Source organism: Tetrao urogallus, assembly GCF_951394365.1.
Source record: "Tetrao urogallus genome assembly, chromosome: 8".
Taxonomy (NCBI): domain Eukaryota; kingdom Metazoa; phylum Chordata; class Aves; order Galliformes; family Phasianidae; genus Tetrao; species Tetrao urogallus.
In genome coordinates, this window is record NC_136821.1 from 23,142,121 (window position 1) to 23,157,714 (window position 15,594).

General features: G+C 40.2%; 1 protein-coding gene across 1 annotated transcript in view; it reads right to left on the reverse strand.

The window, feature by feature from the left end:
• Positions 1 to 15,594, reverse strand: part of PDE1A (phosphodiesterase 1A) — a gene marked incomplete at both ends in the record, with an annotated part of 150,991 nt that overhangs the window by 33,605 nt on the left and 101,792 nt on the right. Inside the window, 4 exons of the mRNA XM_079539130.1 lie at positions 1,999 to 2,139; positions 3,462 to 3,578; positions 4,614 to 4,680; positions 5,133 to 5,315. Coding sequence (XP_079395256.1) covers positions 1,999 to 2,139; positions 3,462 to 3,578; positions 4,614 to 4,680; positions 5,133 to 5,315 — 508 coding nt within the window. The remainder of the gene's footprint in view (positions 1 to 1,998; positions 2,140 to 3,461; positions 3,579 to 4,613; positions 4,681 to 5,132; positions 5,316 to 15,594) is intronic.

The window sequence follows — 15,594 nt, forward strand, 5'->3', positions numbered from 1 at the left end:
TGAAAGAAAAAAAAGTTAAGCAGAACATTTGTGCATATAGTGATGAATTCTCAGACTGCAAATGACATTTGGACAGAAATACACTGCAAGCTGCGGAATCACTAGGCCTCCTTTCAAACACTGATTTCTATAAATGCTTCTTCTGCCTGGCAAACTGCATCTGTTTGAAGGCACTCTTGACTAAGTGGTGTCCTAGTTAGGTAACTTTCCAAGAACTTTCCAGTATCATAATTCAGCAATTCAAAAGTGAATATTTAAAAAGTGGCCTAATTTTACAGGAATATTTTGCACAGATATTGCAAGATTAATGAGCTTCTACAGCAAAGTAACAGCACTGAAGTTTATGCTTCTCTGAAAATAGTTGTCCAAATCACATCGAAGTGCAGTTACAAAGTTAAATTGCCTACATTGTACCGCTTGAGTTGCTGAGGCCTTTCTCAATCTCATGTGTATCTGGTGGAACAGCAGATACTCAAATACAAAGCAGATTCTTTGATTCGGTGTTCAGAGCCTTCTGAAGTGTGTTGCAAAGTTGTTTAATCAATGGCTAATCATTCCAAATTAACTCGTATAACTCACAAAGTTCAAAGTTTGTTCTGGCACCACGAAGGAAATCTGGAATGCTATTGTCTTTCTTGAAGGGAGAAAGAGCACAGCTGCAGTAAGCCAAAAGAATGTTTATAATTTAAATGTTTGTAATCTGTAATACAACAAAGGGATTTTTCTCCCTGTTGAACTGCTTATCCTGCACCAGAGACATGCTTCACATGACTTAATGCTTGCTCTGAGCCACGATGCATTCAAGCTTTTTCTTTTATTAAAATGTTTCTTTAATAAGTGAACATCTAATACAACAGCTTTGGGTTGGAGTTAAGAGAGTTGCCTAATCCATTTTTCAGGCTTCTATGGATGTCCTTTCTCAAGAAAATATCTCAGTGTCAAAGGGAATACTGGCTGGTGAAGATTCCAGACATCACTCCACAAGCAGTATTTGCCTTAAAATGTGGCTTGAAAATCTCCATGTTTAGAAGTAAAAAGCTTCCTTCAAACTACAGAATTAATTACTGCAATGCCTAGAAACTTGTTCTCTCCTGAAGCCAAAGCTTTCAGGTAGAAAAGGCTTAGTATAGGTAAATAACTGTCATTTATTGTCTATATGTTGAAGTACAAACATTTACAGTCAGCCTAAAAATTTTCCTTTCCCAAAGTCTCATGGATTCATTTCAAGGCTCTACAAACAGAAATCAGACACTATCACTTTCCACACGTCTGGCATTTTGTAAATTTAAAAAAAAAAAAAAAAAGGTGCATTCATACTGAAGACAAATCATCAAAAGTCCATTGACAGAAATGTCCATTTACTTCCAGTCAGTACTCACTTTTGTCTCGCAACCTGATAGTGAGGAGACTCTCACAGCTGGTATTAAATCAAACATGAGTAAACAAGAGTAAAACTGCTTGCACAGACTCACTTCAGATCCCAAAGTTAACACAAAAGAATATTGGGATATTGCAAAAGTGCAAGGCAAATGCAATTGCCTGCCTATTGAAGGCATATGTGGCACACAATGGCAGTCCTAAAGATGGTTATATACCAAAAGAAAAAGCAGCTCAGAGTGTTCGAGTAAACCTGAACTGAATCAGTATTTCTTTCAATGGCCAAGATCTCAGCAGATACTGAAGTTTCCTTGTCTGATCACGCCTCCCAGGCTCCAATGTGGAAGTGAAAAATTCTCACCTACCCACTACTGCAAATATCTCTTTTAATATGATATGCAATGCCAAAGCTCAGCCAATGAAAAGCAAAAAGGGTTTAACAAGGATTTTTTTTTCCCCTTTTTCTCCTCAACATCAAGCTGGAAGAATTGTTAAACAGAAGACTGGAATCTCTCTGAATAATTTTCAAGGAGCTTTTTGCTGAAGCCACGCATACACAGCTATCCAAAACATCAGAGAATCTGCAAAAAGAAGTAAATTGAACTTTGTAGTATTTCTTACCATGATACCAGTATGAATCATTATGTAATGCACAGTTTGAGTAACATCAGCTGCATGGATCAAGTTGTGATATGGATTTTTGTATTTGCTGTAACCAACCTCAAGAGTTTCAGCAAATGTAATAAGGTTGGGAACAGGGATCTGGGGAGGAAATAAAAATTAAAATAAATGCTTTTTCCTGCAACAACAGCAAAGTTAATCATGCAATAAATAAACCACAAATAAGTACATCACAAAATTTTTGTTATGAACAGAAGAATTTAAAATGTAAAGGTTTAAAATCTAACATGCATCTGGAAGTCTTCACCCAATTTTTGTAGACGTTACATCCTGCAACATACACCATGCACAGCATGCAGTCAGTGTACAAGAGGCTGCAGAACTATTGACTAAATAGATGTGGAGAGATTTCTTCCTGTATGCAGATTGTTCCTATAAGAAAGCTACAACTAACAGGAATCTAAAAATAGGAAAACTTGTTTTTCTTGATCAGCTTTACATTGAGACAGTATTTTCTTGAACCTGGCAGTCTCCATTCCCTGTCTCCTACTTCCTCTAAGCAATGTATAAAATACAGGTACTATTTAGTCCCACTTTTTCCCACGTAATGAATTGATATTTTCCTTAAAATTTCTTTTTCTTTATATAAAAGTCCTGCAAGATTAACTGTCAGATTGAGAATGGGCTTAATCCCACTAAGCCAATAACCCTGTGGATTTTTTTCAATCTGTGCTGTTAATGGTGGTCCTGGTAGGGCTCTGACATCATCCAGACCCTCCCAGGAAAAGCTGAGTTCGAGTTACTGTATAAGTCAAATTACTGAAATCAACTTCAAAATGAGCAGACTCTTCCAATGGCGCTTGAAGTTTGGCAGTGAGAGATTTTGAGCTGCATTGAAACTTCAGTAATTTTATAATAATAAATTTGGTACTTCAGATTTTATCTCAGCTTTTCAAAGTTGGTTAGAAATACTCCATATTGTACCACAACACCCTACAAACACCACCTAGAAGCAGCCTTTTCTATATATTACTAAAGTTGCTTTCAACTGGGAGGTTCAGCTAAACTCCTCCAGTTTTGGCCAACACACAATGAACTGTATTATGAAAACAGTACTCAGGATTAACTACAGCTTCTACCTTATTAGGAAACTTTTAAAATCTGCCTATTTAATCCGTTTAATGCTTACAGCATTTAACTGCTCAAGAGCAATGTCCCATTCCAAATTGCCTTGACATGGTCTATGAAGCATTCAGGTCTTCATCTGCAGAAATATCTGCAGGCTCTGGGTAGAGTTTCATATAGCGGAACTACTGAGATATTGTTATGTTCAACTTGCCATCTTCTATGAAGTTCTGTACTGTACAAAAAAAATAATCTCAAACCCATCCTGGCTTTCTTACATTTTAAATTTGACATACTTATTTTTGCACGCATATTTTTATCTGTGGATAGCTTCTGACCTTGAAACGGTTCAAAAGGTCGTATCGGGTGAACAGCTCATACATCATAAATTTCAGACTGTGTTCTCCACTTGCTTCATTTAGGGCAAATACGTCAAAAGACCATTTATCAACATCCTGTAAGTGTGCAGAAAAGAAAAAGAACACCATAAAGTTTCAGTTTGTTTAAGTAGCATTCCAGCTAATCACTGGAAAAGATATTTTGTTTTTTTAGGGGAGAAGAAAGGGAAAAAAATCAATGTCTTGGGCTTTTTGTTGTTGGTTTTGTTGTGGGTTTTTTTTTGGGTTTTTTTTTTTTTTTTTGGTTCAATTCTTTCAAACTCTTTTTGTAGATAATATCTCAGTGAATGTTTATTAATAAAAATATTAATATATTAATAAATATAATAATATTAATAAATATTAATAAAATACTTGTAACATGTCCTATGCAACTTTGTATGCTTCAAATCAAAGGCCTTAATCCTTCAAATTTAACGTTTGGTGTAAAATTTTTCTGTAAAACTCGATTAAGCTAATGTGAATAACTATCCTTCAAATAGGCTTCTGTGCAATGTTATTAATGCTACAGCCATACAGTGATTTGTAAATAACACAATGATGCTGTGCTCTCAGGAGAAAAGGTGAAGCTCTACATTCTTTCTCAGGGTATGTCATTCTTTATTGCATATGTAGCCATAGTAATTTTACTATTATGAGAGACTGACTTTTAAGTAAACTACAGTGTTGCCTTAAATTCACAGAAAAAGTGCCATTGTTCCATAAGCCACAATTTCTTTCATTATCTCTCTCCCAATATGACTTTCTTTTCTTTCCTAAAAAGAAAACAAATGCTGCTGCCTGAGATACTGATTACCATACTGGTGGGAGCTGACACAATCACAACTGTCACATTTTTATTAAAATTTCTATACCAGTTTTATACTCTTGCTCTAGTAACACCTAAATGAAATCACAACAAAACAGTAAAACAAAAACCAGAATCATATGCTATTTTTGAATTTTGAACTATTAAATTGCTCTGTTCTGTGTGTTCAGTTCTGCAGTACTAAATGTGTCTAGGGTATATTCAGTAGAAAAAAATATTTTACCCTAAAATTCACTAGAAATAAGTACTAATCCATTCAAATTTCACAATTAAAGTTATTTCACCTTAAATGTTACAATCACTTCTGCTGGGTAAGCCAAACCAACCATGCTAGAAGTTCTCCGGTACATCCTAAAAGAACAAATAAAATATTCAGTAAGAGTATTTCATTAAAAAGTATTATAACAATTTCTTGTTTTGTTTAGTCTTCTTTCATGATCTGTGAAAATAATACTAGGCTACTTGAGGGTCTGGTCTCAAAGATGACATAAGCATTTTTATGAACTTAAGAGACAAGCCCCTTTGATGGTGGATTACTGTTGTATGTTTCTGTAATATTTGGCACACATCTTCATGTAGAAGATTCCAAGCTTTAAAATCCATTCTCAGAATTTTCCAAAGTCCAGGAGATTTCATTACAAATGTAGAGATTTTATCTGGGTTTCTGTATAGAAACATACACAGATACATAATTTGAATCCTAAAACCTGTCTTAAAGAATTGATACAGGCTCATCCCACCTTTTACAATAGACTCTGTGGTTAAATGTAATCCTTGCCACGGTAGGAAAACAGAACTCTCACCTTTCTACAAAAATCCCAGCCTGTACAGCATGCACAATGCTTCGAAATTTGGGCTTTTCTTCAGGTCTCCTCTTCACTATTCCCATTTCCCTTGTGAATGTAGAAGCTAACCAGTCTCGCACTTCCAGCGGGACCGAATCCGACTGGATGTCCGAGAGTTCATCCTCAGTGTCCAGAAGCCTCCTACAAAAAAGTTAATAAAAGTTAAGAAAATATTATGGACAGAAGCAAAAGGAGAATGGACACACAAACAGCTCTCAAAACTTCGTTTAATAGAAGCAGATGTTGTCTGTAGAATTAACTCAGTGCATTATCAAAGGTCCTCTCTGATAGACACACCAAGGCCTCGAGGAAGGCATGCACAGCATGTGGCTTCCCTCCTTCCCCTGTTCAAATCCTAGAATGTATAAGATGCTCAAAAAAATATTCAAGGAAAGGTAAGTAAAAAGTTTTCCACAAAGATGTCACAGCTTTGGTGGACTGAAATGTAACAGTGAGTTATAAAATCCTTCCATATAAAAGAGTGACTGACATGAACACCTAGAAAAAGAGGTACAACAAATAACACCAGTGATCAATCTAAACCATCCTCCAAAATGATACAAAAATTTACATGCAAAACAAATTATATTATGTAACAACTCTACATTGAATGGGTTTCGATGAGCATCCAGTATATGTGTTCACTGCATTATTCCATTGCTATAAAAGCATTAATGAGAATGAATTTCTCCTGTTTTGAGATCAGTACTCCTATTGAAGGGTTGGTAACAAAATCGTAACAATATTATTAAAAAACTGGACTACAAGTCCCTGGTCAAGATCTTAAATCATTTAAATGGTTAGAAAAGCTATGTATACCTAATGCAGGATAAAACATCTTTAAAAGGAACTTCACTTAAACAGAACCAGAGATCGATTCATTTAGAAGAAACTACAATATTCTCCTAAAACAGAGTCAACATTCAACAGTCATATTCTACAATTCTACAGATCTACCAGAAGTAGAATCACTTTTTTCTTGCTATTATTCACCCACATCACTCAGTCTTCTGGGGTTTTTCCAGAAATAAATCACCTATTTATTCTCATAATAAGTTTTCCTTCATCAATTGTTCAAGAAACTCCAGAGGCAGGATGATTTGAACATATGCAATGCATGCCAACCTTTTAAAACATTCTATTAAAACTAGTACCAATTGAATTCCAGACATGATATTCCAGACATATATTTATTTCTCTGGAGATGTCTTTCTGAAACTGTGCAGGTCTCCATGAATTGGACACAAAACAATTGTGGACAAAGTATTTTTGATTGTGAATTGCTCATATATAACTCCTGATCCTTCCTCCTACTTGTGCACTCTTTCTTCATATATTCATATCTCTTCATCACTGTTTTGAAATCCTTAGCCTAATCTAGGTCTTCTATGTCTTCTATGGCAAATAGGGGAACTGAACAAAAACACAGATGATGAGGAAAGCCCTGTACACTTCAAAGGAACCCACACATAAATCTAATATTACCTGAGGGATTAGAGGGTGATGTTCAGTAGGAAAAATGATGCAAGACACGTTACATAAATTATTTGAGAACACTGGAGTTTATTGCGTATTTGTGCTCATCTGCCCTATACTCAATTTCAACAGCTCATCTGGTTGGCAGGACATTTTGTGGGACTTCTCAACCAGGACTTAAAAAAAAAAGAAAAGAAATCCATAAAGTTCTCCCCACAACAACACTGCTTTCTGAAAGAACAGTGGTTCCTATTTTTTAGGGGTACAAAATTGTCAGATTACAAACACAGAACACAAGAGGAACAGAATAGACAAGGATGATGCAGTTTTTCTGGCAGTGGGGAACTGGTCAGAAGTGGGTAATTTAATCTGGAGGAGGAGAAGGATTTGTGCAGAAGAAGGGACTCGGGCAAATCATCTTGCAAACCTGAACCAGGGCTGAGACTGCCAAGAGGTCAAAAGCTATAGACTGATTTTATTTCCCAGATTAAAAACTGTTATAGTCCACGGAAATCTCTACTAGAACAACACCATTCTTAAATATCCTGTATGCTTCATAAATATGAAGTATACATTAAATATCCTGCACAGATTGCTCTAAAAAATTTTTTTTTCAGGATTGGCATTTGATGTAGTATAAACAGGAATAGGCCTTGTAATTTCTAAAACATTTTTCTAACTATTCAAAAGACAAGAAATTATTCCAGCAATAAAAAGACCATTGGCAGAGTCTGCTGCAGGAATAATCCACATCTTCTGCGTAGCACAAAGAACACTACGCTATTTGCTGTAGTCTGGTGTAGATGTGAATTTGGTACCACATCCCCAATCAGTGGAATATGAATTAAGGCTAGCAAGACACACTTCTTGTTTCTAGTTTCTCTAACTTTTTTTAACATTCATTTGTAAATCAGGAGGATTATTCAGTCTGTATTTGATAATAAAAGGAATTACTTTAAGAAGACTGAACAGAGAAATCAGAATTTGAAGAAAGTGTTTATTTAATCAAGATTTTTTTGTTTGGTTTCTTGAACACTCCAGATTTTTTTCATGACACCAATCCTTTGTAATGAGAGGTGACTGAGCTATGTTTTATGAGAGTGACAGGTTAAGTGCCTCTGGTTCCTACTCCAGTAAGGAAGAAAGGCAATTGTAACAAAGAATGATGTTGTAAACACAGTCCTTTGTACCAGCTCCTACAGATCCCTCGGATTAGAACACATTCAACATATACCTTAATCACTTCTCAATGATAATTACTTTCTTTCAGAAGCTTGAATGAAACAGCTTTAGAGGAGAGTAAGCACGGAGTGGTAATTGCCTATTTTCTGCAAGTCCGTACATCTTCCTGACCTTTTGAATAATACAGTTCACATAGGCAAACAATTATTCATGGCATGTGCATCGCTAGAAACAGCTATGAACAAATTCACTAATGATTGTCATTATTCAGTAATTGGAGGGGCAGGACTCATATACGGCTCTACACAAAGTAGAAAAAAAGGATGATTAGATAGATCTATAATTTGATGGTAATTTTGTTCAGGAAAGAAACAAATTAGGATATATATTGCAGTATATAAACTACACTTAATTATCACAAATTGTTCAATATTGACCAATACTGAACTGATTTCTTGGTTTGTTATTTTTGTCTACTTATGTTCATTCACTTTGACTAAAAAAGAAACTATGAGTATCTGTAAGAAATCCATTATATTTCCACAGGTGTGGATAGCATACTGTATAATCAAGATGCTATAATTGCAATATAGTTGTTTAATCAACAGATATCAAGATGTTGTAATCACAATATAATCGAGAGAATCAAGCAAGGTAGACAATGATCACAAAGAGAATAAGCGGAAGAGCTTACCCTTCGGCTGAGCTCACCAGAAGACACCAAGAGAGGGGATCTCCAGAAGAGATCCTTCCCCTCTGGTAGCCAGCTCTTAAATAGGTCTAGGAGGGGTGGAGCCTGGCTCCAGCCCTTCCAGCAGCACAGGTGAATTGCCTTCACCTGTGCTCCTCTGGCTGACTCATGGCTCGCCTCAGGTGATTAATCAGAGGTTCAGGCCGTGACTCAGCAGTTCCCATACACTCCACCCCTTCACGGCGTGAACCACTGATCAGGTTAACAAAAGGGTGAGCTTTCCCTAATACAGAGATCCGGTATATCGCGACGCTTATACAATTTTATCGCGACGTGTGTTGGTACAGTTCAAGACAAGTGATGATTAGTGAATGTCCATGTTCTTCTATGGGCCAGTGCTCGATGATGTGACTGGAGGCATGAGGTCCTGAGGTGCAGGTCCATTCTATGTTCCATCAGTCCCATGCAGACCATCACCGGGTGTTGTACGTGATCTGACAGCAACACTGGAACACTTGATGGCGTTTTGTTCCTTCCGGTGGTCCTGAAGGCTCACAGACTCACGGGGAGTAATACAGATGTTTTACAGGTACCAGGAGGGGAAGGTCTGCTCTCCAGGGCAAGATACAGGCCGTATTTCTGTCTTGGGTCAACACTTCCGCTTGTACGGGGGCACGTCCTGGCCGCCTGTACCACACCTTTTGGCCGGATATCTGCGGCTGCATAACGATATCAGGCACCAAAGGAGGTGTCCTGATCTGCCACAGGGACATGATGGGGGTCCCTTTAGCAATAAAGATCGGAGTGTTGACCACAATATCAGTAGGCCATGTACCTATTACTGGAGGGACTACTGAGCCTCCCACCTCCAATAGTCTCCCCCAAGGTGCAAGTAGGCCACACCACTTGGGTCCTACTTGCACCTTCCAGGGCCATTTTATTTTATGGGTACCTGGCTCTAAATTTTCAGGGGCAGGGAGCAGAAGATTATTTTCATTACCAATCTGGGGTCTTACCTGATGATCAGTGCCCGTAATTTGGATCCTAAGCGGGGTGGCCCATGTCGTCTGCAACATTCTCAGGGCACTGGGTCTGCCGTCTCGAGGTCTTTCATTCAGGTCCCGCAGGGTTTCATACAGTCTTTTTGTCCACCCCTGCAGGGACTGGGAGTCTGTCTTCAGGGCAGCCTTAAGAATACCATTATAACGTTCGATGAGGCCTGCCCCCGTTGGATTATATGGCAGGTGGAATCGCCATTCGATGTTATTTTCTTCTGCCCAGCGCTGTATCGTTGCACCAGTAAAATGAGTCCCTTGGTCGCTCTCGATGACTTGCGGTGTCCCGTAGGCAGACATCAGTTTAGTGAGTGCCTTGATGGTATATGCCTGGTTTGCTTTTGGTACTGGATAGGCCTGCAGTAGCCCACTTGCAGTATCGACACAGGTCAGGGCGTATCTTGCCCCTTCGGAACGAGGAAGGGGCCCGATGTAATCGACCTGCCATCGCTGGAGAGGATTGTGTCCCCTAGCAAGATGGGCTGTTGTTTCGGGCAACGATCTCGGTCTCATCTTGGAGCAAGCGTCGCAATCCTGGCATGCCTGGATGATATCAGATAGTTGTATGGGCAGTCCCCATGCTTTAGCAGCTGCCCACATTGTCTTTTGTCCAGCATGCCGTAGCTTCTGATGTAACCAGCGGGCGATGTTCTCAGATGGTGAATTCTCAATCCATCGAACTCGGGCCAGTGTGTCGGCTTCATCGTTTCCCGGTGACTGTAGGGGCTGATGACCAGAAACATGGTAGACACGTACAGTCCTGTGTTTGACCGTATTCCATATATCTAACCACATGTCTTTGCCCCAGATCGGTCGGGCGTGGATAGTCCATTCCTGGGTGGCCCACTGTGCAATCCAAAGAGTGAGCCCCCGGTACACAGCCCAACTATCTGTGCAGATGTTCAGGATACCATCACCGGGTTCCTTGGTTATAACCATCCACACGGCTCGCAGTTCTGCCCATTGGCTGCTCTGACCATCCCCCTCATCAAACCAGATTGTCTCGGTGGAAGGATGATATGCTATTGCTCTCCACTTGCTCGGGTTGCCCTTGCTGGACCCATCTGTGTACCAGGCATCTTCAGGGATAGGATATTTTCCCTCCTGAACTGGACTCTTCTCTGGTGGAGCGACCAGTATTTCTTTTGGTGCATCACTGTGATACGTCACTGGGCCTAGGATCTTCTGGAGTTCTTCTTTCAAGGGTGATGAAGACAGACTGCTCCTTTGGCTGAGATAGGCGACCCATCGTGCCACTGTTTGTGCTTGGGCCACCCCTGTCTTAGGAAGGTGGGTCAGATCTTTCACCCACCCCTGAATTGGCAGAGTGGTCTTGACTATAACTGCAGCTGTTTGAGTTATTGGCTCTACTGCCTGTAATGCCGAATAGGCAGCCAATAACTGTTTTTCAATCATACTGTATCTTTCTTCTGCTCCGTGCCAAACCTGAGACCAGAAACCAATGGGGGTCCGAACAGAGCTCTGGCGTTGCCACAGGCCCCAACCGAAGCCGTCTTGGGTAACATGAACGTCCAACTCGGCTGGGAGGGTAGGATCGAATATACCCAATGCCTGAGCTTGTTTAACTGCCAATTTCGCTTGTTGGAAAGCATCCTGTTCGGTTTTCCCCCAGTCCCATAGCTGCCCCTTTTTTGTGAGTCTGTATAGTGGCCGTAGCAGCTGCGCCAGGTGAGGTATAAAGGAACGCCAATAACCCAATATACCTAGAAACTCTTGCAGCTGCTTTGATGTTGTAGGGACTGGGAAGGCCTGAACCTTATCTATGACAGCACTGGGTAGCACTTTGGTCTTTCCTGACCAAACCACCCCCAGGAATTTTACGGACAGGCCTGGACCTTGCACCTTTTGGGGATTTATAGCCCATCCCCTCTGTTGTAAATAGGCAGTTAATGAATCTGCTGCCTGTCCTACTGCCTCCAGTGAGTCGGATGTCAACAGGAGATCATCAATATAATGATATAGGTTAACACCATCAGGTTTTCTCCAATCAGCCAGGTCACGCGCCACTAGATTGTGACAATACGTTGGTGAATGCACGTACCCCTGTGGCAGGACCTGAAAGGTCCACTGCCTGCCTCCCCACGTAAACGCAAACTGATCTTGCGATTCCTCAGCAATTGGAATACTGAAGAACGCATTTGCTAGATCTAGGACACAATGATAGGTTTTTATCTCCCTACTCAATGTGTCCATTAGGGAGGCAATATTGGGTACAGCCGCATGAATAGGCGGCGTGACCTTATTTAATTCTCTGTAATCTACTGTCATCCTCCATGTGCCATCCGACTTTCGCACTGGCCATATGGGGGAGTTATACGGGCTGTGTGCAGGTCTTATAATACCCACTTTTTCTAATTCCTGCACCGTTCTCGATATTTCATCTTGCCCACCCGGGAGTCTATACTGTCTAACGTTAGTAATCCGGCGCGGTTTCGGCAGGCAAACAGGCTCATGTTTCGCATGGCCTCTTAATATTGCCTGCACCGCCCGGATACTGATACATCTTTGTCGAAGCCTGAACTCTCCCACAGTTGTTTGGAGAGCCAGACCCCATAGAATATCTATGCCCAGGATGTATTCTTGGACTGGGGCGATAGACACCTTGTACTCCCGGGGTGGGAGACGCCCAACCCCCAATTTTAACCATGTTTGGGTGACAGGAATAGTCTGTCCCCCAAAACCACCAATCATCACTCTGTCACCATCAAATTTTCCCGGATCTCCATAGATAATTGATGTTTCTGCTCCTGTGTCTACCAATGCCATTACTCTCTGAATATTTTTTCGGGACCAATAAATCGTTAATTCTACATAGGGCCTCCGGTCCCGTCTGGAGGCCCTACGGGGACTAACATCCCTTGTCACTCCATGAATTGGGCTAGGGCCAATTCTTTTGCTTCTGATGGCTCAGGCATTGTGGCCCGAGACACCTGAGGTGGCTTCTTTTTTCTGTTTGGAATAATAAAATCTTCTAGGTTCCATGTTGTTGTTGGAACCCTCTCTATAGCTCTTACCCTTGATTTCTTAGGGTAGCTCTGGAATTTTTGATTGTCCTTTAGTTGTCTCCAGAGCTGGAGAAGGACATGGTTGGGCTGGCGGTCGATCTTAGCAAATTGGACCCCAGCCCGAATTAAATCATTAAACATTTGTTTTCGGGATACCCTTATGGGTCCCGATGGAGGAGCTCGAGTAGCCGGCATTTTGGTTTTATTTACCGGCAGGACCTCTGCTTCCTCCAGAAACCGAATATTGCGCCTAGTCCGCAGGCGTTCTGTTTCTCCCAGGTCGGCAACTAACTGGGCAGCCTGCTGGACTACGGCTTCTGATGCTACAAGGGGATTCAATATGGAGACTAAGGTGCCATACAGATGGGAGGGAGCTTGCTGTAAAATTAAATCTCTCATCCCTGCTGAAAATTTAACCATATCAGGGCCATCAAATGTATCTTCATAGATGGCCTCTCTTACACCCAGTTCGCGGATATAGTTTTGAAGGTCCTCCATGGAGGACCACATGCCTGTATGTAAAGGTATGTCTGATTTATTCGGCCATACCATACGGCAGGCTGCCATTAACCATTCTAGTATGGAATGGTTTTCATCACGATATTGATTACCTACATATAACCTCTGTCTGAGAGCAGGATGGATGGTCATGGTGGCCAACTTGGCTATTTCTGGGCCATTCACCAAGACACTTTCTGCCCCAGAATCCCATAGTCTCAATAACCAAGCTGGCACACTTTCTCTAGGCTTCTGCCGAAATCGTTGTACTAAGTCCATTAATTCTGTTGCCGTGTATGGCCGTGCCGTTACATGTAAATGAGTCTGGGCAGGGGGCCATTGATCAGGCGGCACCCCTGCTGGTCTGTCCTGTACTTTTTTTGTTTTCTGGGTTACAACAGGACGGATTTCCAGGGGATCAGTCAGAATAGGACATTCAAGGTCTGATTTGGATTTCTTGTTCACCTGATCAACGAAGTCTGTTGATTCAGGAGTCTGGTCATCATTTATTGAAATACTACGAATTTGGCCTACGGGAAGATGTAGAATTGGCTTCTTCCCTGTTAAAACGCCAAGTTCATGCTCTAGCTTTTCAACGCGGTCTTTCAAAAGCTGATTTTCCGTTTCTAAAGTATTATTTCTTAAGTCCGCATGATTTAAGGCAGTTAATAATGGCCATGCCACCATGGAGGCAGCCAGTTGTCTTTCTTTAGTAGTGAGGACATCCTTGCCAAGTCCTTGAAAATAGTCCGCCATGCGATATGGGGAGATATTGCCCATAACGCGTAAGGGACCCCATTTTTCAATGATAGTAGCTAACTCATAATAGGGCGATCCCTCAAATCCTGGGATCTGCCCTGGAATCATTTTCTCTAGAGGAGTATTGTTCTCCCCCTTGACCCATTTATAGAAATTCCATAAAAAAGACATGATGTTAATTTCAGTATATTTGGCCTGCCTGGCTCGCCAAGTGTATAATCAAGATGCTATAATTGCAATATAGTTGTTTAATCAACAGATATCAAGATGTTGTAATCACAATATAATCGAGAGAATCAAGCAAGGTAGACAATGATCACAAAGAGAATAAGCGGAAGAGCTTACCCTTCGACTGAGCTCACCAGAAGACACCAAGAGAGGGGATCTCCAGAAGAGATCCTTCCCCTCTGGTAGCCAGCTCTTAAATAGGTCTAGGAGGGGTGGAGCCTGGCTCCAGCCCTTCCAGCAGCACAGGTGAATTGCCTTCACCTGTGCTCCTCTGGCTGACTCATGGCTCGCCTCAGGTGATTAATCAGAGGTTCAGGCCGTGACTCAGCAGTTCCCATACACATACATATTCCATTTTGCAGATTGTGCAAAATATATATTTAATTGTTCATCTTTTATTTACTGATATGAAAACACTTTGAGTGTTGATTGATGTGTATACAATGTATGTGTTTCACAAATGTCTGCCTTGTGACATAAGAACTTCATATTGTTCTATCAGTATTTTTACTGACTTGCAAAATGCACACATAAATTTTACTAAAAGTAAAACAAAGAACTTTCAGCAAAAGTATCAGAAATAACAGATATTAACAAGAAGTGCTAACAAGAAGTATTTCATCACTATATATAAGTAGCAAAAATTAGCTTCTACATACTGCTAGGATGAGGTTTTGATTTTGATGCTTTTTTTTTTTGACACAGATATTGGTTTTGCATTGAAGCATTTTGAATTCTAAGCATGTAAATCATTGAAGTGAACATACCAAGAAGATGATCAAGCCCATTTTCCTACACATCTGTGCCTCTTACTGTCACTTCTGTTGATCGAAACTTAACAGAAACAAAGGCTGGCTCTTCCAGAAAGCTTATGATCACATTGCTTCTGTGCAACCACTGAGCATTGTCATCATCGCTTTGAACAAGTTTTACAATTCAACATTTTCTATAACTACTGGAAAAAAAAGTAATGGTCAGAAGTGTATGTTGAGAATATTTTTATTCCTGAGCACTTATATTACTGGCCTTTTAATGTGTATCTGCTTAGAACTGATAGCTTCCAAGAGCTTCAGTAAAATCAGTGACTCAGTAGGCAGTTACTGGTGCTTGGGTTTTGTATACTGAAAGTTATTTTTCAGATAAAAGGAAAAAATATATTCTATTATTATTAGAATTCTTGCTCTAACCTTCTGCTTCATGAATCACAGGTGAATATGTAAATTATTTTTATAGGAAATTATTTGGGGTGCCTTTACGTTAAAAAAGAGAAGAAAAAGATTAAATAATACTAGAAGATGAGGTCAAGACAGATAAACATTGTTAATCCATTGATCTTCTTGCTGAATAGTGCAGAGTTTTTTGTAAGCTTTTGCAATATAAAACTTTGTGTATGTTCAAAAATGCCATTGGATAAATTGATGAAGAAAATAATAAGCGATCTCAACTGCTAAATAGAAGATAGAACCTCTAGTTTATGAACTATTTGGAATGGAGCGGTTGCAAGA